The sequence below is a fragment of the Calidris pugnax genome, unplaced genomic scaffold, assembly GCF_001431845.1.
Source record: "Calidris pugnax isolate Ruff unplaced genomic scaffold, ASM143184v1 scaffold44, whole genome shotgun sequence".
NCBI classification, from domain to species: Eukaryota; Metazoa; Chordata; class Aves; order Charadriiformes; family Scolopacidae; genus Calidris; species Calidris pugnax.
Genome location: NW_015094506.1, coordinates 7,999,871 through 8,018,828, shown reverse-complemented (window position 1 = coordinate 8,018,828; position 18,958 = coordinate 7,999,871). Strand labels below are relative to the sequence as shown.

At 40.3% G+C, this 18,958-nt stretch overlaps 1 protein-coding gene across 2 annotated transcripts in view; it reads left to right on the top strand.

The window, feature by feature from the left end:
- SLC17A8 (solute carrier family 17 (vesicular glutamate transporter), member 8) overlaps positions 1-16,660 on the top strand; it is a 28,001-nt gene extending 11,341 nt beyond the window's left edge. The window contains exons 4-12 of one of the 2 annotated variants that reach the window (XM_014963488.1): positions 3,733-3,847; positions 4,328-4,415; positions 7,195-7,281; positions 8,148-8,287; positions 9,684-9,833; positions 12,287-12,419; positions 13,730-13,840; positions 15,314-15,441; positions 16,058-16,660. In XM_014963488.1, coding sequence (XP_014818974.1) covers positions 3,733-3,847; positions 4,328-4,415; positions 7,195-7,281; positions 8,148-8,287; positions 9,684-9,833; positions 12,287-12,419; positions 13,730-13,840; positions 15,314-15,441; positions 16,058-16,396 — 1,291 coding nt within the window. In that variant the 3' untranslated portion in view covers positions 16,397-16,660. The remainder of the gene's footprint in view (positions 1-3,732; positions 3,848-4,327; positions 4,416-7,194; positions 7,282-8,147; positions 8,288-9,683; positions 9,834-12,286; positions 12,420-13,729; positions 13,841-15,313; positions 15,442-16,057) is intronic. The other variant, XM_014963489.1, reaches the window with a different exon arrangement.
- Positions 16,661-18,958: the final 2,298 nt, after the last annotated feature.

Here is an 18,958-nt window from a genome sequence, read left to right as displayed (position 1 = left end):
CGTTATGGATTTGACTATCGTAACTGGGTTTAGGAGCAGAATTTGCTGAGGAACAACAATATCCCAAAAGCCGACCCCAAAGAGAATTTCTGTTGCAGTAACAGGATTCACAGGTCTGGCTAACTCCATGTTTTTCTTTTATTCCCTGTTTACTCAACCAATTTCAGCTTGGGTGGATTCACCAGTGGTGCTGAGTTCTGTTTGAGAGGGGTTACTTGCTAAGACACAGGGCAGGAAACCAGGAGATCTGGGGCCAGTCTGAACGCACCACCCCTAGATAAACAAGTGATTTCTTTTGTCCCAGCTGCACTCTGGCAGTGAGATCTATTATTCTATCCTTTTACTGACATTACAGATTTACATACAGGCTCTTTTGTCACCTGCTTAAATCCTACTGAACACTGTGCAAACTCGCATATACATGGATGCCTTCACCCTGGCACTTCTTTAATGCAAATAAGTATCTGTAATAATGTGGGATTCAAATGAATCTCAGAACAGCTGGAAATATTGAGTGCTTTATGGTTTTGCACCAAAGCCATCTAACACCATGTCATTTTCTTTATCCTTTTGTTCAAAGTTTTGTAGCTCTGCATTCCACCAAAAAGTTCATGAGCCATTTAGTGGTATTATCTTTTTAACTTGCTGCTTATGCTCAAACATGCATCTAAACATAATTTCATCATTGTTTGGTGGTGACAGGGATACATGAAACATAAGTCACCTCCTGACACGGGTGTTCAGTAACAGCACCCTGCTGGGCAGAGGAGTCTGTCGCTGAAGAAGTCTGGTTTGATCCCAAAGTGGCAGCTGGCTGGGGATAGTGGCAGTGAGAAGAGAAAAACCCGTGAATGAATTGAAAAGAACTGGGATATTTTTAGTTATGGTAGAGACCAACTTCTTTGGGATAAATGGCAGTAAACTGCTGGAAAGGCACTGCCTCTTTGTGGAAACACTACTCAATCTCTTAAATAGTAGCAGAAGAGTGACTGGTTCTGATTCAGTATAAATGATGCATTTACAGCCTAGGCATATTTAGAGTTGGTGCTAAACGAAGAAGCAGAGATTGGAAACTTAGTCTTTAGAGCTAGCTGTTTGGCTAATTAAACATGTTCTCTTTCTTGCAGCTTATTCTTTCACATGCCTATTAATATTAATTTACAGAATTTTTGGTAGTTCCCTGAGACTGAAGATAACAGACCTGATATTTCTATTAGTAGCAAGGAGGCAAGGTGCAAAACTCTTTTCTTCACTGATCATAATAGAGAGCTAAGCAATACTTATTTCTCAGTTAAATGTTTACTTGGCTTTGAAAGCAGTCTCTTAAATGTCAAGATATGATCATAGGCTTTGTATTCTAGCTCAGGTTTTCAGACTGCTTTCTACATAAATCTGTTCCTTTGTCACCTCTCTCCACCAGTCTACCCACCCTCTTTGTTTTTGTGTGCGTCTGTTGAGAGTTTTCTTGTCATTCAGATTATGAGCTGTCTAGGCATGGGCTGTTGTTTTTGTCAATAGGTGCAGAGAATTCAGATAAAAGGGTCTTCATCTCTGACTGTAGATTCTTTGCTCTGTGATGCTGCTATTAATCCTACTTGTGAATAATACGACCAGATTCAAAAAATGAAGTGACATTATTCCCTATGAATAAGTTTTCAAAAAGAAACTGAAATGTAAACAATTGAAATCCTTTTAAAAAAAAATTGAAGAAGAAGAAAAGAATGGCAACAAATATTTTAAAAGTTTATAAATATTTTGAAGTGGAGCATGATAAACAGCTATGTATAATAAGATCTGTGTATGTCTCTGGCAGAAAAATAAGAAGGGAGAGAAATCTGCTGTTGTCCAAATCATGTGATTTCTGATCAAATATTTGTCTAATACCATATATTTATCAGAAGGAAACGTAATGTATTTTTCTGAAATGCCGCTCACATAACAAGACAATTCAAAGCTTGTTAAATGTCACTGAATTTGGGTAGTTTGAAAAAGGAATATAAATTACGTTCCACAAGCAGCAGCATGCTGCTAGCTAACACCAGTGTAGCTGGGAGTTGAGGACCTTGAACAAAAGAGGCTGCTTTATTCTCAGGTTGTCACCTTGAGTCCTGGAGCAAGAGAGGGCAGCTTTGGGCTGACCTCCCATATCCTAAGTGCTGTGGTCCGGAGGGCCACCAACTGCTGCAACTTTCTATCTGCAGAATGAAACATCTGCTGCACAAAGGCAGTCCACGGGGAGCCAGACATGGCTGCTTTGAATTGCAGACAACACAAAGAAGACAGTAAACTACTGAGGATTAGCAGTAATCCATTCAATTTAATGGTGCTTGGCCATCGTGGAGAACTCTTACTGCCAGTTCTGATATTTTTTCAGTGCTGTAACAGGATCTTAGAGGGGATCCTCGTGAATATCAGCTTCCACAGATGCTGGAGTAATGAACCATTGATATTCAGAGAGCACATGACACAGCTATTGAACCCCCATTGCACAGAAAGGAAACCTGAGGCTTCAGTCAGCCAGATGTGAAGATATTTGAAATCTAATCAATCAAGTACAGCTCATTCCTAGGAATGGTAGTAATTTAAGTGATTGTTCCATCTGGTTATTCCCAGTCTCTTTCTTGGTTTCCAGTAGTGTGTTTTGTGGTGCAGCAGCCTCAGTGTTCAAACGAGCTCCCCAGATATCCTTTCACGAGCTGTGCACACAGAGATGCTTTTCTCTTGCACTGCAGCATCAGTGCCTGGCAAACCTGCAGCCCATGGCACACTGAAATGACTGCCCCTGTAGCCCAGCTCTCTTTGATGTCTGGTGTCACTGTTGTTTATTATTGACATGGAGCAGACAGCGTGCACCACTTTTCAGTTAAACATAGGAAAGCCCATGTCCATGCTGCAAAAAGCTCCCACAGACTGTGGAGAATGAGGCAGACATGGCTTTGAGTGCTACCCCAGGGCCTCTGAGTGGCCCGGTCTTTCAGGGATGCTGCTTGAATCCATTTTCACTACAAAGAGGTTTCTGCTGCCTGTTTCTCTAATGGGTGCTAACACTTGGGAGGCTGCAAATGATTTCCCAAAGGCACTGGGCTCCAGATGCATTTAGAGCCTCAATTGATTTGTTCCCAGCTGCAGCAAGTGCTCTTCCCAAGCAGGGTAACATGATGTTTATACCATGTTTTTCACAGAAGTTGTCTTGTAGAAATGCTCCTTCCATGTCATAGTCAAAAAGGACACTTGTAGCTGTTATTTAGAGAAATTACATTGGAAAGTTGTTGATCTCAAGCAGCCCTGTTATAATATAGCACCAGCAAGTGGAACTAACCAGCATACACCCTTGTTCAGAGAGACATTTCAACTAAACTTTACCTGATTTAAGTTAAATGCTATTGATATAACAGAATTTAATTATTTCCCATGATTTGAATGATTCTCTCAGTTCAGGACTCATATAAACAGCTGAGTTTCCAGTACCAGCACCCGTATCTATTCCCCGATACAAAGCAAAACCCAGCAGCTTTAAGTATGTATAAAACCTCTGTTCCGTTCAGAGAAGAAAATGTATTGACCGTATGGGGATTTATCCCCTTTTGCCAATAATGGGACTTTACAAGTATTTGGGTTGGTGAGATCGTGGTATGTGAGATCCACGACTCTGTGACTGTACCCAAGAATACCATTGCTTCTGAAAAGTAGATGATAACTATATTCCTGTTCGTGTTGCTTTTTTTTCTATAGGGTATTTGGAGCAGCTATCTTTCTAACATCTACACTGAACATGTTCATCCCTTCTGCAGCAAGAGTTCATTATGGCTGTGTGATGTTTGTAAGGATTCTGCAAGGTCTGGTGGAGGTAGGAGCACTCACTATTTTGGTCCTTTCATACATCATTTGGTTTTGCAGATTTGATTTTAAAAAATCATAAGATCTTTTTGTCAGGTTTTCTGATAAATCTACATTTTTACTTGTTACTCATATAGGATGACAATTCTTTTAATCATACCAATTTATATTTCTCAAGTTTACTTAAAAAGAAAGGAAAAGTTTAGGTTTTGGTGCTGTAGTTCGATCTATTGTAGTTTACTTTTGCAGTCCAGTGCGTGTACCAAACAGCATTGTTACCCTAGAACACATTGCCATTTTAGTGGTTATCCAAGCTATTTGGATAGTTTGACATCTTCATACCCAAGCAACAGAGCTCTTCCAGGCTTACCTAACCCTTCCCACATCATTCCACGATGACAAACAGCTAGACACGTTGGACAGTATCAGCATCTGCTTGAAGTAGGAATGTAGGGAAAGCAAATTATATGATGCGTGAAATGTTTCCCAGGGGGTCACCTACCCAGCTTGCCACGGGATGTGGAGTAAGTGGGCTCCTCCGCTGGAGAGAAGCAGGTTGGCCACCACGTCATTCTGTGGTAAGTTGATAGGCTTATATGGTTTAGGTAAGTACATTTTCCTATTACATGGATTTTTATTAATTTCACTATTTTGAAGAGAAATGCAAACCCTCTGCCCTTTGTTGCATTTGGCTTGTAACTGTGAGCTCAGGAACCTGAAAGCCTTTTTGTTTAGTTGTTTAGTACATCACCGTTTTATCATTTAAATCCAGCTTTTAGAATTACTCTCACAGTAAACTAAAAGGGGTCTAGAGGTGCCACAGGAGAAATAACTTCCCCCCCCTCCCCCCCCATTTGCTCCGTCATTTGGGATTCAATTTATTATACATATTGAACTGACCCTCCTAAACAAGCATGTACTTAAAAGATTTATTAAAAGGACTTGAATACTTTAGGTTGACTGCTCAATATACTGCAGTGGAGGTGATGTAACTTGTTGCCAACTGGCTGTTCTGCTTTGCTTTGTTTCGAATTATGACCAGGCTTGTACTTTGCTCTCTTCTCTGGGTCTCTCTCCAATGCTGACAGCCAGTCTTCTGGAAGATGGTTTATGGGAAATTTCAGAAGACTTTGGGGAGAGAAACTCAGTGGAAAGATGGGAGAAATTAAACTCTCTCATTCCTCTTGGAATGTTTCTAGCCTCTGGAAAGAGTGTCAAACCTTGTTATGAAGCAGGGAGTAGGAAAAATCCTGAGGTTTTACACCTTTTTCTTCAAGGAAGATACCTTCTTTTTGTTTACATCCACACTAATTAAAAATAATAATGTACATATATATAAAAGGTTTTCTACTATTAATTCTATTCTTCAGGTAGCAGTTTTTGCCACAGGTCACTCTGTGCTACCCCAGTTACTTGCCAGAAAAGAGTACTGTGAGCATCAGACCTGTCTGGACCTTTCCAGGTCTAGTCTAAGCTGTCCCCTCCTCATACACTCATGTCTTCACATTGTTTTGGTAACCTTGCAATCTTCAATTAGCTGCTAATTCCAGGGAAAACAGTGAATGTTATTATCTCCTTACCAGCTCCAGGCTGGGGTTGAATAGATGGCTAAATGTAAGGAAGGTAAGGCATAATCCAAATGTACTCCCTTAGCTTTTTTACCCTAAAAAATCCAGTTATGCAGAATACAGGGCAGGAATGGTTCTGCTGTAATTTCAAATGCACTGTGTTGCCAGTGAAGGAAAAGGCACTGCTAGTTACTTCACTCTGTCATTTCCCTCTAAGATATCCTCATCATCTGTATTTGGTGTGTCCCTTCCTGTTTATAACAGGGGAATTGGAATGGTGAGTGGATGTCTAATAATACTGGAGAAAAACCAGAAATGGTAGGACTTCAAAGAGTAAGAAGTTGGGAAAGGTGGACGAGAAAACAATGACAATAAATGCAGGTGGTGGGGTAAAGCCAGTTGAAGACTGGTGTTTGTGAGAGGGAATATTCAATAGAAAATGTAAAAGGAAAAAAACAGTCTGTCCATTGGCAGTGGAACTGAAAGACTAGGGAAAATACAGCACTAAAATACAGGAGAAAGGGTAAAAGGAAGAATGAAGCAAGAGAAAAAAAACCCCAGCTTTTCATATTATGGGAATTTTATTTTTACTACAGATGACTCTGGGATTTAATGATTATTTAGGTGTTTCCATTTTCAGAACCGACCAAAAGAGAAGCCCCTCTACCCTCAATGCTCTCTCCTTGAAATCCTAGCACTGGGTAGAGAAAGATCCATCCTGCAGTCCAGCACCCATTTTAGTGGCTACAGATGACTGATTCTTGCACTCAAAAGGTGCACAGGAACAGTGGAAAAATTAGGAAACCCCATGTTAACCAGGTTCCTGGCTTCTGTGACTATTCTTGTCTGGGGTTTTGCTATTGCTGTAGGAAAAATAAATTACACAGAGAGGAGAGAGAAGGGTTACTGTAAAACATTGAAAAGAAGTATTTGCTAATGAGTAGAGTAGTAACAAATGTTCATTAATAAAGTATGTTATACTCTCAAAACTGCAAGTATCTCATTTCCCAGGCTAATGCAAAGCAACACTTCTCACATGTGAAGCTATTGGCCCCATATTGTACTAAACCCAAATGTCCATATTGCATAAATTCTCCCTAGGGTCTTCATGGAAATTCCTTTCCAGGCATTTAAATATTAATCTCTTTCTACAAGTCACTTGGAAATATATTTCACCAGTATTATCTATTTCTCAATCAGAAACCTTGGCACAGACCACTTTTTAATCCCTTTTTTCCCTGTCAACTTTTACCTATTTATTCCAGGTGTTTGTTCATGCTGCTGACATGAACTAAACATGGTTAAACAGACTCAGGGTTCGACTGAACACTCCTTCCACCAGTAGCACCAGGTTAGAGGGATGACAAGAGCCTTCCAGCATATCTGCAACCACCAGGATTTCTGGACACTAAGGTTTCTGAAGTTTGGGCCATTAGCTTCTCTGGAGCTCACCTCAAATGCAACAGGATTAGGGGGGATTCCCCACTTCAGTGCATACGGTTTATAATGGTTTACCATTAGTTTCTACTTTGTAAATCCCATTTACCTACAGGGCACAGTACTTTTAGCTGCAAAATGAGATTGGTGACCCCACACCAGTGAGGGCCAGTCCTTCCCACCACCCCAAGCTAAATTTTATGGTTGTCATCCCATTCCCCATGTTCACAAGAAAGCATGGTGCCAATCAGCCAGAGGTGCCCCTCCAGTTCTACCTCCGTGAGCATCTGCACTGGAGGCTGGGCTCACCTATTATAGCTGACATGTTTTCTTAATCCTTTTTTCTCCTCAGGGTCTTATGCTGGTGCGGTGGTGGCCATGCCACTGGCAGGTGTGCTGGTACAGTATATAGGATGGTCATCAGTCTTTTATATTTATGGTAAGTTGCTTAACATAAAGGATCTCTGTGACTAGACTGGTATTGCCAGAAGTTTTGTTAAACCTGTATAACAAGTATGGATCAAAGGTTTTTTTGGGAATGAAGATGCTGCAAATGAATATTCCAATTTATTCCCTACTTATTGCAGCTTCTGAAAGCTTTTATTTTGAAATCATACGTTGTAAAATGTTTTAAAATTGTAATGACCAGGCTACAGCCCATGGTCACCCAGTGACAGGGTTGCGTGCAGTTGCAAAGGTTGTTCTGTAGCACAAGCACTCACATGACAGGTGTCCTGGAGCACACACTAACAGCAAACACTGCAGTATATGCTGCTGATGGGGAGCTGAATGCCTCTGAAACCTTCTGCCCTGAGGCATCTGCCCCATGCTGCCCACCCTGGGTAAAGCAGTGCCACCTTTACACAAGGTACAGCCTCACAACTGATCTGTGGTGCCTTGTGCTTGAACATTGGCAGCCCAGTTAGGAAGGGTTTTCTCTGGAGACACAGAATGCATTGTAAAATTTGCTGTCACAATCTGATTGTGAAGTTCTTCTATGCAGATTGCGACTATATTATGACCAGTCCGTTTTTTTTCCTTCCCCAGATCCCATATAAAGCTGTGCTTCTGCCCGTTCTCTGCCACACACATATCACGTAATAGACGTGACAAAATGCTCAAGCACTTTGCAAGCAGGCACACAATACACACAGAGTTACTTATCATAGTTTCTTCCTTCCCTGGACATATTTTCTACACAGATTTGGTTTAACTGACTCGTGAAAAAAAGTTCAGGGCCTGCAGATACTGAAGTGTGGCTTCATTGGTTTTTAAAACCAAGCTTTGCTTTTCCTGTCTCTCCAGGAATGTTTGGGATTGTTTGGTATATGTTCTGGTTGCTTCATGCCTATGAGAGCCCTGCTGCACATCCAACAATAACCAACGAAGAAAGGATATATATAGAAACAAGTATTGGAGAAGGAGCCAGCCTAGCTAGTACAAGTGTAAGTAAAAAAGGCTTTTCTGGTTATAATTTGCAAGCACTTTACACAAGATGTATGTATGGCTCTATGGATACTATTAGCTGCGTAAGAGCAGCAGAATATTTGCTGTTGATATTTAGGGGCTTTTCCTTTCATGAAAATAACAGGATAAGGCTCATGCAGCTGGAGGAGAGAAGTTCAGCAACAGGCAAAACACATAGTGCTGTTTCAGCTCCCAATTTATGGGACCTCCCTAATCTAGGGAGGGGAGGGCTTTGGGGACAGAGGGGGAACCCCACGCTGATGTCCTGCTCTTGAGTAACTATCGTGTTTGTTCTAAAAAATATTAATGGAAATAGCTAAATCAGAAACTGGCTGCAGATGTTAAATTATCCATCTGCCTTTTGAGCACTTATTAAGGATGATTGAAATTCTGAAAACTTGAGGATAGGGTAAGAATAAGCTCTAAAGAGTAGCTCAACTCATTGTTTTAAGACTTCTCTCTCTGAGGGGATCCTGGAAGATTCTGGGAACTTAAAACTAAAACTGTTTTTCCCATCAAACTTCTCTGCATTTCCTTAGGTAACTCATTTTTGGTAGTGGTGAAAAAAAAAAAGCTGTTTCTTGATAAACTGTTCCTTCCTTACTGCAGAAGACCCTCGTACCACTGCCATGTGTTCACACATAATCACAGACATATGATTGCCTGTAGAACACAACTACTATTAAAAAAAAAAATATGGGAGAATGTCAATGTATATTGCCATAGTTATATATTTCACCTTTTGATTTGAATCATATTATAAGTGAAGAGGGCTCTGAAGTGGTTTTTGTTCCTGCTGTATGGAGTATTGAGGCATAAATAGAAACTGAAAATGCCAAAAGCAAGTTATAGAGATTAAATCCTCTACTATAGTCTTTTTTTTTTTTTTTTTTTTTTTTTTTTTTTTGCAAGTGTAATGAATTGGGTTAAAGCAGGTGCCTGCCTGTTGCTGTGATACCACATACTTCTTAGCCTGGATAATCCCCTTTTTCCACAATCGTTTCAGTGGAATGTCTCAAACTGCATCATGCCAAAAAGTGGAGAACAGCACAAGGTTTTCTCTAGTTTTCTTTGATTCTGTTATTGATCCTGTTATCCCAATAGCAGGATTCCAGAAGACCTTGTGTAATTTCATTAAGTAGAGCAATAATAGTACAGTAGTCACCTTAAAAATTCTAACTATTCTAAGAAAGTTTCTCTGCTTGTCTTTTGCTACTGTTCGAGGAGATGTCTATCACTTGCATTGTGAGTGATTTGCAGTGTAAATTGGATGCAATGTACTGGATAGTCCTGATACTAAAAGATACTGAGCTCTTTATTCTCCCTCCTGACTACTCAAAAATGCATTCATTTTTTTCTTATTTTTTTTCCTAGAAATTTAGTACTCCCTGGAAGAGATTTTTCACTTCAATGCCAGTTTATGCAATCATTGTGGCAAACTTCTGCAGAAGCTGGACCTTCTATTTGCTCCTTATAAGTCAGCCTGCTTACTTTGAAGAAGTCTTTGGGTTTGCAATAAGCAAGGTAAATGTCTGAGATGAAGCAGTGACCTTCAGACCTCACCCTAGAAGATGCAGAGTTCTTGAAGATCCCCAGATCTCTCTGGAGGTTATTCACAGTAGCTGGGATGATATACTTTTGGTCATCTGATAGAAATAAAAGCTTGCTAGCATCAGATTATTAACAAAAGGAAAGAATTGAAAAGTTGGTTTTGGGAAAGAGTTGGTTAAGAAAAGCATATATCATGAAAACCACAAGGTAAGTAAATAGAAATGCACTTTTTTTTTTTTAGTTTTTTAGTGCTGGTAGTTTAGCATTACTTGCCAGGCAATTTTTATAATCTTCTTTTTTTTTTTTTTTTTTTTTTATTTCATTACTTTTCATTGTCAATGAAGGGTCAAATTCTGTATGGATTGATATTCCCTGCCACTTCATTAAAGCCATTATGATTACGCTCTCTCTTCAGAGCATGAAGGAGGACTTCAGAATATTTGTTCCAGAAAAATTCTCCCAACATTCCTTTAAAAAACCTACTTGCTATATTGTAAATTATTTTCAAACAAGTGTAATCCTGCAAAGTCATAAGAAAACCCATAATTATTCTGTGTGTTCTGGGAGCCCCAGCGTGTCCAGGTTCTGCAGTGCTGTCATGGTTGCAATTACACTTTGAATGGCCAAGCACAGCATGGAAATGAAGAACAGGAGTATTTAGACAAAATAGGTTTGTTTATTCTGAATTGCCTTTTATAAATGGTAGAGTTGCACCTCTGTGTACCTCACTAACTAAAAACTGATGTAAAACTGGCTCAGTGGCTATGTAAGGCAGTTGCATAGCCTAAAAAATAAACTCAAACTTCTTACTAGTTACTTATTCAAAGAAGAGCTTCTAGAATGATGATCACTAAAACTCCACAAAATAGTTTTTTCCCATATCTGGGATAGGTTCCAGAGCTAGCAGTAATAACCCTTTGGCAGAAAATTAAGCCAGGGGAAGTCACACTCGATAAGCCAACTTGATGAACTTCTATGATGAAATGACTGGCCTGGCAGAGAAGGGAAGAGCAGTGGATATCATCTACCTAGACTTCAGTAGGGTGTTTGATGTCATCTCCCATAAAGATCCTCATAGACAAGCTGTTGATGTATGGGCTGGTTGAGCAGACACTAAGGTGGACAGAAAACTGGCCAAATGGCTGGGTCCAGAGGGTAGTGATCAGTGGAGGCCTCAGCTGGAGGCCAATAACTAGCAGTGTAGTACCCAAGGGGTCAATACTGGGTCTGATCCTTTTGACATCTTCTTTAATGATTTGGATGATGGGCCAGAGTGTACCCTCAGCAAGTTTGCAGAGGACACTAAACTGGGAGGAGAGGCTGATACACCAGAGGGATGTACTGCCATTCACAGGGACCTCAACAAGCTGGAGAAATGTGCTGACAGGAACCTTGTGAAGTTCAACAAAGGGAAGTGCAAAGTCCTGCACCTGAGGAGGAACAAGTCCATGCACCAGTACTTCCTGGAGGACCACCCAGCTAGAAAGCAGCTTTGCAGAAAAGAGCCTGGGGTTCTTGGTGGACACCAGGTTGAACATGAGCCAGTGATGTGCCCTTGCAGTAAAGGCGGCAAATGGTACCCTGTGCTGCATTAGACAAAGTATTGCCAGCCAGCAGAGGAAGGTGATCTTTCCCCTCTGCACAGCACTGACGAGGCCATACCTGGAGTATTGCATCCAGTTCTGGGGTCCCTAGTACAAGAGAGACATGGACATACTGGAGAGAGTCCAATGAAGGTCCTCAAAGATGATTAAGGAAGTGGAGTCTCTCCAGTTCCTATGAGGAAAGGCTGAGAGAGCTGGGACTGTTTAGCCTGGAGAGGAGAAGGCTCAGGGATCTCATCAATGTATGCAGATGCCTGATGGGAGGGTGCAGAGAAGACAGAGACAGGCTCTTCTCAGCAGGGCCCAGTGACAGGACCAGGGGCAATGGGCACATTCTGAAAGACAGGAGGTCCTGAGAGAGCTGGGACTGTTTAGCCTGGAGAGGAGAAGGCTCAGGGATCTCATCAATGTATGCAGATGCCTGATGGGAGGGTGCAGAGAAGACAGAGACAGGCTCTTCTCAGCAGGGCCCAGTGACAGGACCAGGGGCAATGGGCACATTCTGAAAGACAGGAGGTCCCATCTGAACATCAGGAAACACTTTTTTACTCTGAGGGTGGCTGAGCACTTCCACAGGTTGTCAAGAGAGGTTGTAGAGTCTCCATCCTAAGGTCACTCCATCTTAAGGTCACTCAGGTCTTGGTTGCAGGTTCTATTGGAAGAAAAGTCTGCAATCATCGCACACAAGGATTCAGGATAAAAATGTGTCCAGTGGGGAGGGGGGGGGCAGGGAGGAGTGAAGAAGAGATATGGTTCCTATTCTCCTGCCCCTAAATCCCGAGGAAGGACATAAGCTGTAAGCACTCCTTTGTCTAATTGCAGGTTGGCCTTTTGTCGGCAGTTCCTCACATGGTCATGACAATCATTGTACCCATTGGAGGGCAGCTGGCTGACTTCTTACGGAGCAGGAAGATTTTAACCACTACCGCTGTAAGGAAGGTCATGAACTGTGGAGGTACTATTGGATTCTGAAAATACGATATTTCAATTGAGTGATGCAACTGATGCAAATATCGTCCTTTGGGCCATGTTTAATTTTAACAGGAGACAAATTACTCTAGATTGCATCTGCAGCTGGTTAATCTGAAGCATTTAATGCAGAGCTGATGTTAGATGTCCTCATGGAGCACACCTTTTAAAAGAGAGGAGGCAAGAAGCCTGGTTAGCAATTAAAAAGTCAACAGGGACTGGCCTAGAAGATGACTATGATCAAATAGGACTCACCCCACAAGCTTGTACAGACAAAGTTAACCACGTACTGTGGTGCTAGAGAGATTCTTTCCCAGTGGATACAAGCCTGCAATAACTGGCCTGCAATAACATGTTCCCATGTGCTGCTCCAGCAGAGCCCACTGCAAGTTTAGACTGGAAGGATTGGGGTAAAAAAAAAGATGGGCAATGAACAGACTCGTTTTCACTCAGCACAAAATAATTTATTTCCAGTTCAGTCACTGAGCTGAAAGATCAATGACATCTACATGTAAGGAAGATACTAAATTAGAGCAAAAATTTCAAGCCAGATAGCCTGTGGAGTTGCTCTTTGCCAGTTCCTTGCTTACATTATTTATGGATGGCACAGGCTGCCTGAAATAGAGATGCCTGCAGTCAGAGATGCCATGCAGCTTGGCTACACATAATCACAAAGGATCCTCAGAGTTATTGTGTTTTCAGAGTGTATTTTCAGTGCCATTCAAAAAAAAAAAAAAAAAACAAAACAAACAAAAAACCCAAAAAACCCCAAACCCAACCCAAAACAAAGGATTGTAATGTTACTTACTAGAAAATGTTAATTTGCAGTAATGGCAGAGACTGGAAACTCCCTGTGATACTCAGGGCTGTTCTCCTGTGTTGGTGGCACATGTGTCTGAAAAATGCCCTTTTGCTCCATTTGCCATGAATGTCTCAAATAATGAGAAATTGAAGACAAGAAGTATTTTTCTCCTTTCCATGTTTGTGAGTTTGTGAATTTTTCAGTGCTTTGCACAGAGTCACTTTCTCATTGTTTTCCTGTACTGCTCAGTGAGTTAATGTCAGCAATTGTTTGGGTCATTTGTACAGCAATGAGGAGAAAAAAGTAAATTCTCAAACAATAAATATTCAAATATTTCTGTGAATCTAAAAAGTTGCCAGGTATGTTCAAGAATAGCTGTGAGATATGAAAGAATTTTGTCTCATTTTAAGTTGTTATTCTGGCTCGAACTTATTGGTATCTCTGCTACCAATAGTAATTCAAATGTAATTTATTCCCATGTGTTTCATTTGAAGGCTTTGGGATGGAAGCAACCTTGCTTTTGGTGGTTGGTTATTCTCATACAAAAGGTGTGGCTATTTCCTTTCTGGTGTTAGCAGTAGGCTTCAGTGGCTTTGCAATTTCAGGTAAGAATTAATCTTATTATTGATTTTACTATTAGTGATAAAAGTGATGTCATTATCTTCATTGTTACTGTCATAATTTCTATTACTCTGTCTGCTCTTAATGTGGCTGCTTGTGGGGTATTCCCTATTCCTTCATATATCAGAAATAATTTACTTCAGTATCTATGAAATGTTGGACTTAGGATATGAAACTTTGAAAGAACCTGCACTTTGTTGGTTCCAGTTTACATCAGCTTTGTGCTGTTATTTTCTAATATACTTTTACAGCGTCAGCCGCTTTTTCTTCTTGAATAAACAATATCCCTAAAAGTAGAGAGAGGCAATTACTCTGGAATGAACAGTTGCTTGAAGGTTATCAGTCGCAGCCCCCCTCCCAGCCCTACCTGCCAGTTTCTGCTTTCTAGGTCAGTCCTCTCTCTGTTGTGTTCTGTAACCAACCCTTCTCCAGAACAGCTGTTTCTAACACTTTCATGGGTCCCACCAGTCTCAAACTGACTTTTATAGCTCCACCAGTACAATCGCTATCAAAAAGCCCCCTTCTGTTATAATGATGGAAGGCCAACAACTAGCAGACTGCCACGAAGATGGATCTATTGAGCAAAATTGACTAGCAAGGTAACTGCTGGTCTTCGGTTGTTTCAGGATTATGCAGATGGGAAGTAGTTTTGCTCCTCAGTTATGAGGTGCCTGCACAGCAGGCCATTTCAATCCATCAATTTTTATTGCAGGATTTTCCCAGTACTCGACTTTTTACTGTGTTTAATCCCATGGATGTGAGATTCATCATCCTTTCTTGTGATCATCCATAGCTCATATGACTAATTTTCGTTAGCTAAAGCAGGATAATTATCTGAGCTGATTTTTACTTTTTTTTTTTTTTATTTCTTGATAAAATATGTATCCAGAAGATATGCTACAGTAAGGGTAATGATTTTTCCTACTGGTTTACATTCTGGGTTTTTTTATTATGTTGTTAAAGTATTACTTAAAGTACCGGAAAACGTCTATTAAAAACTATCTAAATCAAAGGAGATCAGACACTTGACAAACATGAGACATTCATTCCTTTATTAAAAGTGTTTCCTGAGTGCATTGTTTCGATATGAGAAGATGGGAAGCACAGATACTTTAAGCGAGGCCAAAACAAAACTATATTTTCCATACAATATGATCCCCCATAGGCGGTGAAAAAAGGGGTTTTGAAAAGGAATAAAGAATTGCAATATATCTTCCATCTTTAGCACCAAGAAAATACTACCTTTCTTTCTCATATGTAGAGTAATGGGGTTTCCCAGCTTTTTCAGGCTTCTTCAGCCAGAATGGCCGTAGAAAGCCCTGTTGGCCCGTTAGTTAGAAGAGGGTTAGCTACAAAGTGAAATTACCGAACAGAAAATTGATTCTATTTTATCTCAAAGCAGGACAGTCTGGTAGCACAAAGCTGTATACTTGACCATTCTCTCTCGCACGTTGCAGGATTCAACGTGAATCACTTGGACATAGCCCCACGTTATGCCAGCATTCTGATGGGGATCTCCAACGGTGTGGGGACGCTGTCGGGCATGGTTTGCCCACTTATTGTTGGTGCAATGACAAAACATAAGGTAACATTTCTCCATGTTTTCTAGGAAAAGGATAAGGTAATGCAAGAAAAGATATTTTGAAGCTTCCTGGGAACTCCATTTCATCATTGATCTCTGCAGCTGTTTTCTGTTGTTTGTTTCAAACATTCAGTTCTATAATATCACAGGGGGACAGACTCTTAGCTGTTACAAACTAATTATCTGTGTAGAGAGATATTATTTTATACCACCTGACGCTGGGTCTTTGCACTGTCTTTGTACTACTGGGTAGTGCTTATAGGACTTAGGAAACTCCTCTCCAACACATCCCTGGCAGGGTTCCTAAGCAACCACTGATCTACAATAAGATTAAGTTAGTTGTCAGAGAAATCCCTGCATTTGCAACTACACAAATATTTCACATGCAAGAGAGAAACTTCACTGTGAGAAAAAAAAAATTCCCATGTTTTATTTTATTAACTGCTGTTATGAAAAAAAAAAACCAACTTCACAATGACTCATAAATTGTTCTATCTGTAACATCAGGAATCAAACAGCAGTCATGGTCATTGTTCAATATGTGCTAATTAATGATCTAATTCAGAGAATAATATTTCTTTTTACTGCAAACTTAGTCAGACCTGCACTATTCTTTCAGACCCGGGAAGAATGGCAAAATGTCTTTCTGATCGCAGCCCTGGTGCATTACAGTGGAGTCATATTCTACGCTATCTTTGCTTCTGGGGAGAAGCAGGAATGGGCTGACCCTGAAAACCTCAATGAAGAGAAATGTGGCATAATTGATCAGGATGAACTTGCTGAAGAAACAGAGATGAACAATGAAACTTTTGTAAGTCCAAAGAAAACATATGGTGCTACCAGTCAAAACAGTGAAGTACAGAGAAGGGAATGGAGAAAGCAAAAGCAAGTAACTCAAGACATGGAAGAACAGACTTCTTACCATTATGAAAATGGAAATTTTCAAGATTTGTCATAATACTTGAAATTGTAAGGTTTGTATAGCAGCTACTCCCATCCCCCCTTCTGCCTAGCTGCCCGAAATCATCTGGTATCCATATTTATTTTCCTATTCAATTGTGTAACATCTAGCCATGTGGCTAGATACAAGCAGTGGTAGTTCCCTTCTAATAGTGTGGAAGAGGGCTAACAACAATGGGACTGGGAGAAGTGATACTAAGTCCTTGCTCAGGCATCGGATCCCCCCGGGAGGAGCTCCTGCACCCATTAGGAGATGACCAGGTCTGGCAGGGCTCCTGCCTGGTGCAAGCCTATGACTGTGCGAGCAAGGAGTGCCCTCATCTTCTTGGCTGAAGAGAGAAAGGACAAGGTTGTATCAGGTGGTGGATCCAAAGGGATATTTGTGATTGCTGGGGCTTCAACAGCATGGAAGTCTGCCTTGAGTGGCCCTGCTTTGCCATTTTAGGATTCCTGTAGGTTGGCATTTGAGCTGCTTAAACCATGTCAAACTGCCAACTCCTGCCGAAAGAAAAGCAGTTTTATGGCAATAGGCTGTAATTAATTACTAATCGTCACTCATCAACAGAAAGAGGAACATGTAGCAGAGATGGCACAAAGATGCTTCAATAGTTCCTTCAAATTGATTGACCGTTTGCTTTACATGCATAGCCCACAGAGCCTGGATAAGGCAATAAAATGGATACTTGTGAGATTTCTCCCCCCTCCGAAGATTTTGTGCTGGCATGAAATAATTTTGAATACAAAATCATCGTTAGTGATGCAATATTATTAATCCTTATGAAAGGAAATCTTAGTCCTACTGGGATTAGGTTTCTCACTCAATTCATTATTGTGAAGTGATTTAAATATATTTTTCTAGTATTATACTGATAGAGTTCCTGGCCTCAACCCCAACAGTCCTCATTTATGTGAATGAACTTATTTACACAAGTAAAGTCTTCAGTTCTCTGTCTGTAATTTTTCAATGCCTCAGTCTTGCTGTTTCTACAAATGAAGTACTGTACCATTTGAGAGTTAACAGAGTGTACATGTCGGAAAGTATAAAGTGGCTTTAGCCTTTTTCTACCATTTTTAGAATCAACCAGTGGAGCATGCTGTATCATCTCAAGCAGTTAGCAGCAACTCAGAGACTCAATGTGGCATTAATACTCTTCAGAATGGAGAATTTCAGCAAGCTGTGATTTAATTTGTCTTTCATTATGTTTACTGCCTCATTAAATTCAAGTGAAAGCTATCCTGTCTAGCCTACGATGTGCTTTGTGATGTTTCAGTATTATTGTTCTCATGTACCATATATAGCCACTGTGATGCATTCAAGATTTGAACATTTCTAACACGCATTTTGCTATTTTGCTGAAGTGCAATTGAATAACATGAGTAGAATTACACTTGTACGTTCATTTGAATACATGGATGATTCATCTTCCCTACAAATGTAATTAAACAGGGAGACCAGGAAGTTAGCAGATTCTCTTTTCATGCCTCTGGTTCCTTTTCTACCCAGCAAAATCCAATCTACAACTATATACGCATGAGAAATAAAATAAGGTGAATAGATGCATACCTAATTTGACTCCCGTGAGAATTTTTTAATTGATATCAGCAGATAATTTAATGATATGGGTATTGTTATGTTACAGCTCAATCCTACCTTGATACAATGCAGCTTATTAATAAGTCACTCAAAAAGAAATTATAACTTTATTCTGTTAAGACAGAAAATAATATTTTTTCAAAATTCTAACATTCAGTTTAGACTAGAGTTGCTTATTTCACTACTGATGTTTAGAACAGGCATCAGAAAAAATCTCCTTTTGTGCAGGTTATAGTCAGCATTTGGGGATTTAAGTGGCAGGAGCTGGAGTCAAATGTTCTCACCAGTCTATCAGAAAAGCTGGACCAGCTGTCAAACTATTTTGTAACACCCACCACATCTTAGGAAAGAGAGAGGGCCACTTTGCACATGCACAAACCAAGCAGCTTCTGCTGCAACTCCAACCACACAGCCATGCATGTAGTTACTACAGGAACTCTTAATAGGGAAAATAATATTATGAAAGGATTTCAATTAATAATCTGTGTGAGTATAAACTGGAAAAGGCAAAAGAGTAAGACAATCAGCTGGCCTTAGTAACAAGAAGACCAGACAATGGACTATTCTAGAAAGAGTAATATTTTCTGAGAAGAAGCATAATTTTTCCAGCAATGACAAAACGGTAACTTTCCTGTCTCACTAAGAGGAACACAAAGGGAGTGAATGTCATTGTTATGACAAAGAATTACAAACATCCTGAAAGTCTGGGAAATGGCCAGCTGGCACATGAGAGCTCTGTTGCCTCTGTGTTGAATGTAGCGGCTATTTCTTACTGCTACAGCTTTGTGCCACAGCTGGCACAAGTGACACGTGATACAGTGAGGAGTTCAGTTTAGCAAGATAATTTTGTATCTGCAAATAGACTGCACTGATTTAGTTTAGTGGAAGTTTGACTTCAATGGACATAGGACCATTAGTTAATGCCCTGAACAAAATGGTTTAAAAACATTTCGACAAGTTTTTTCA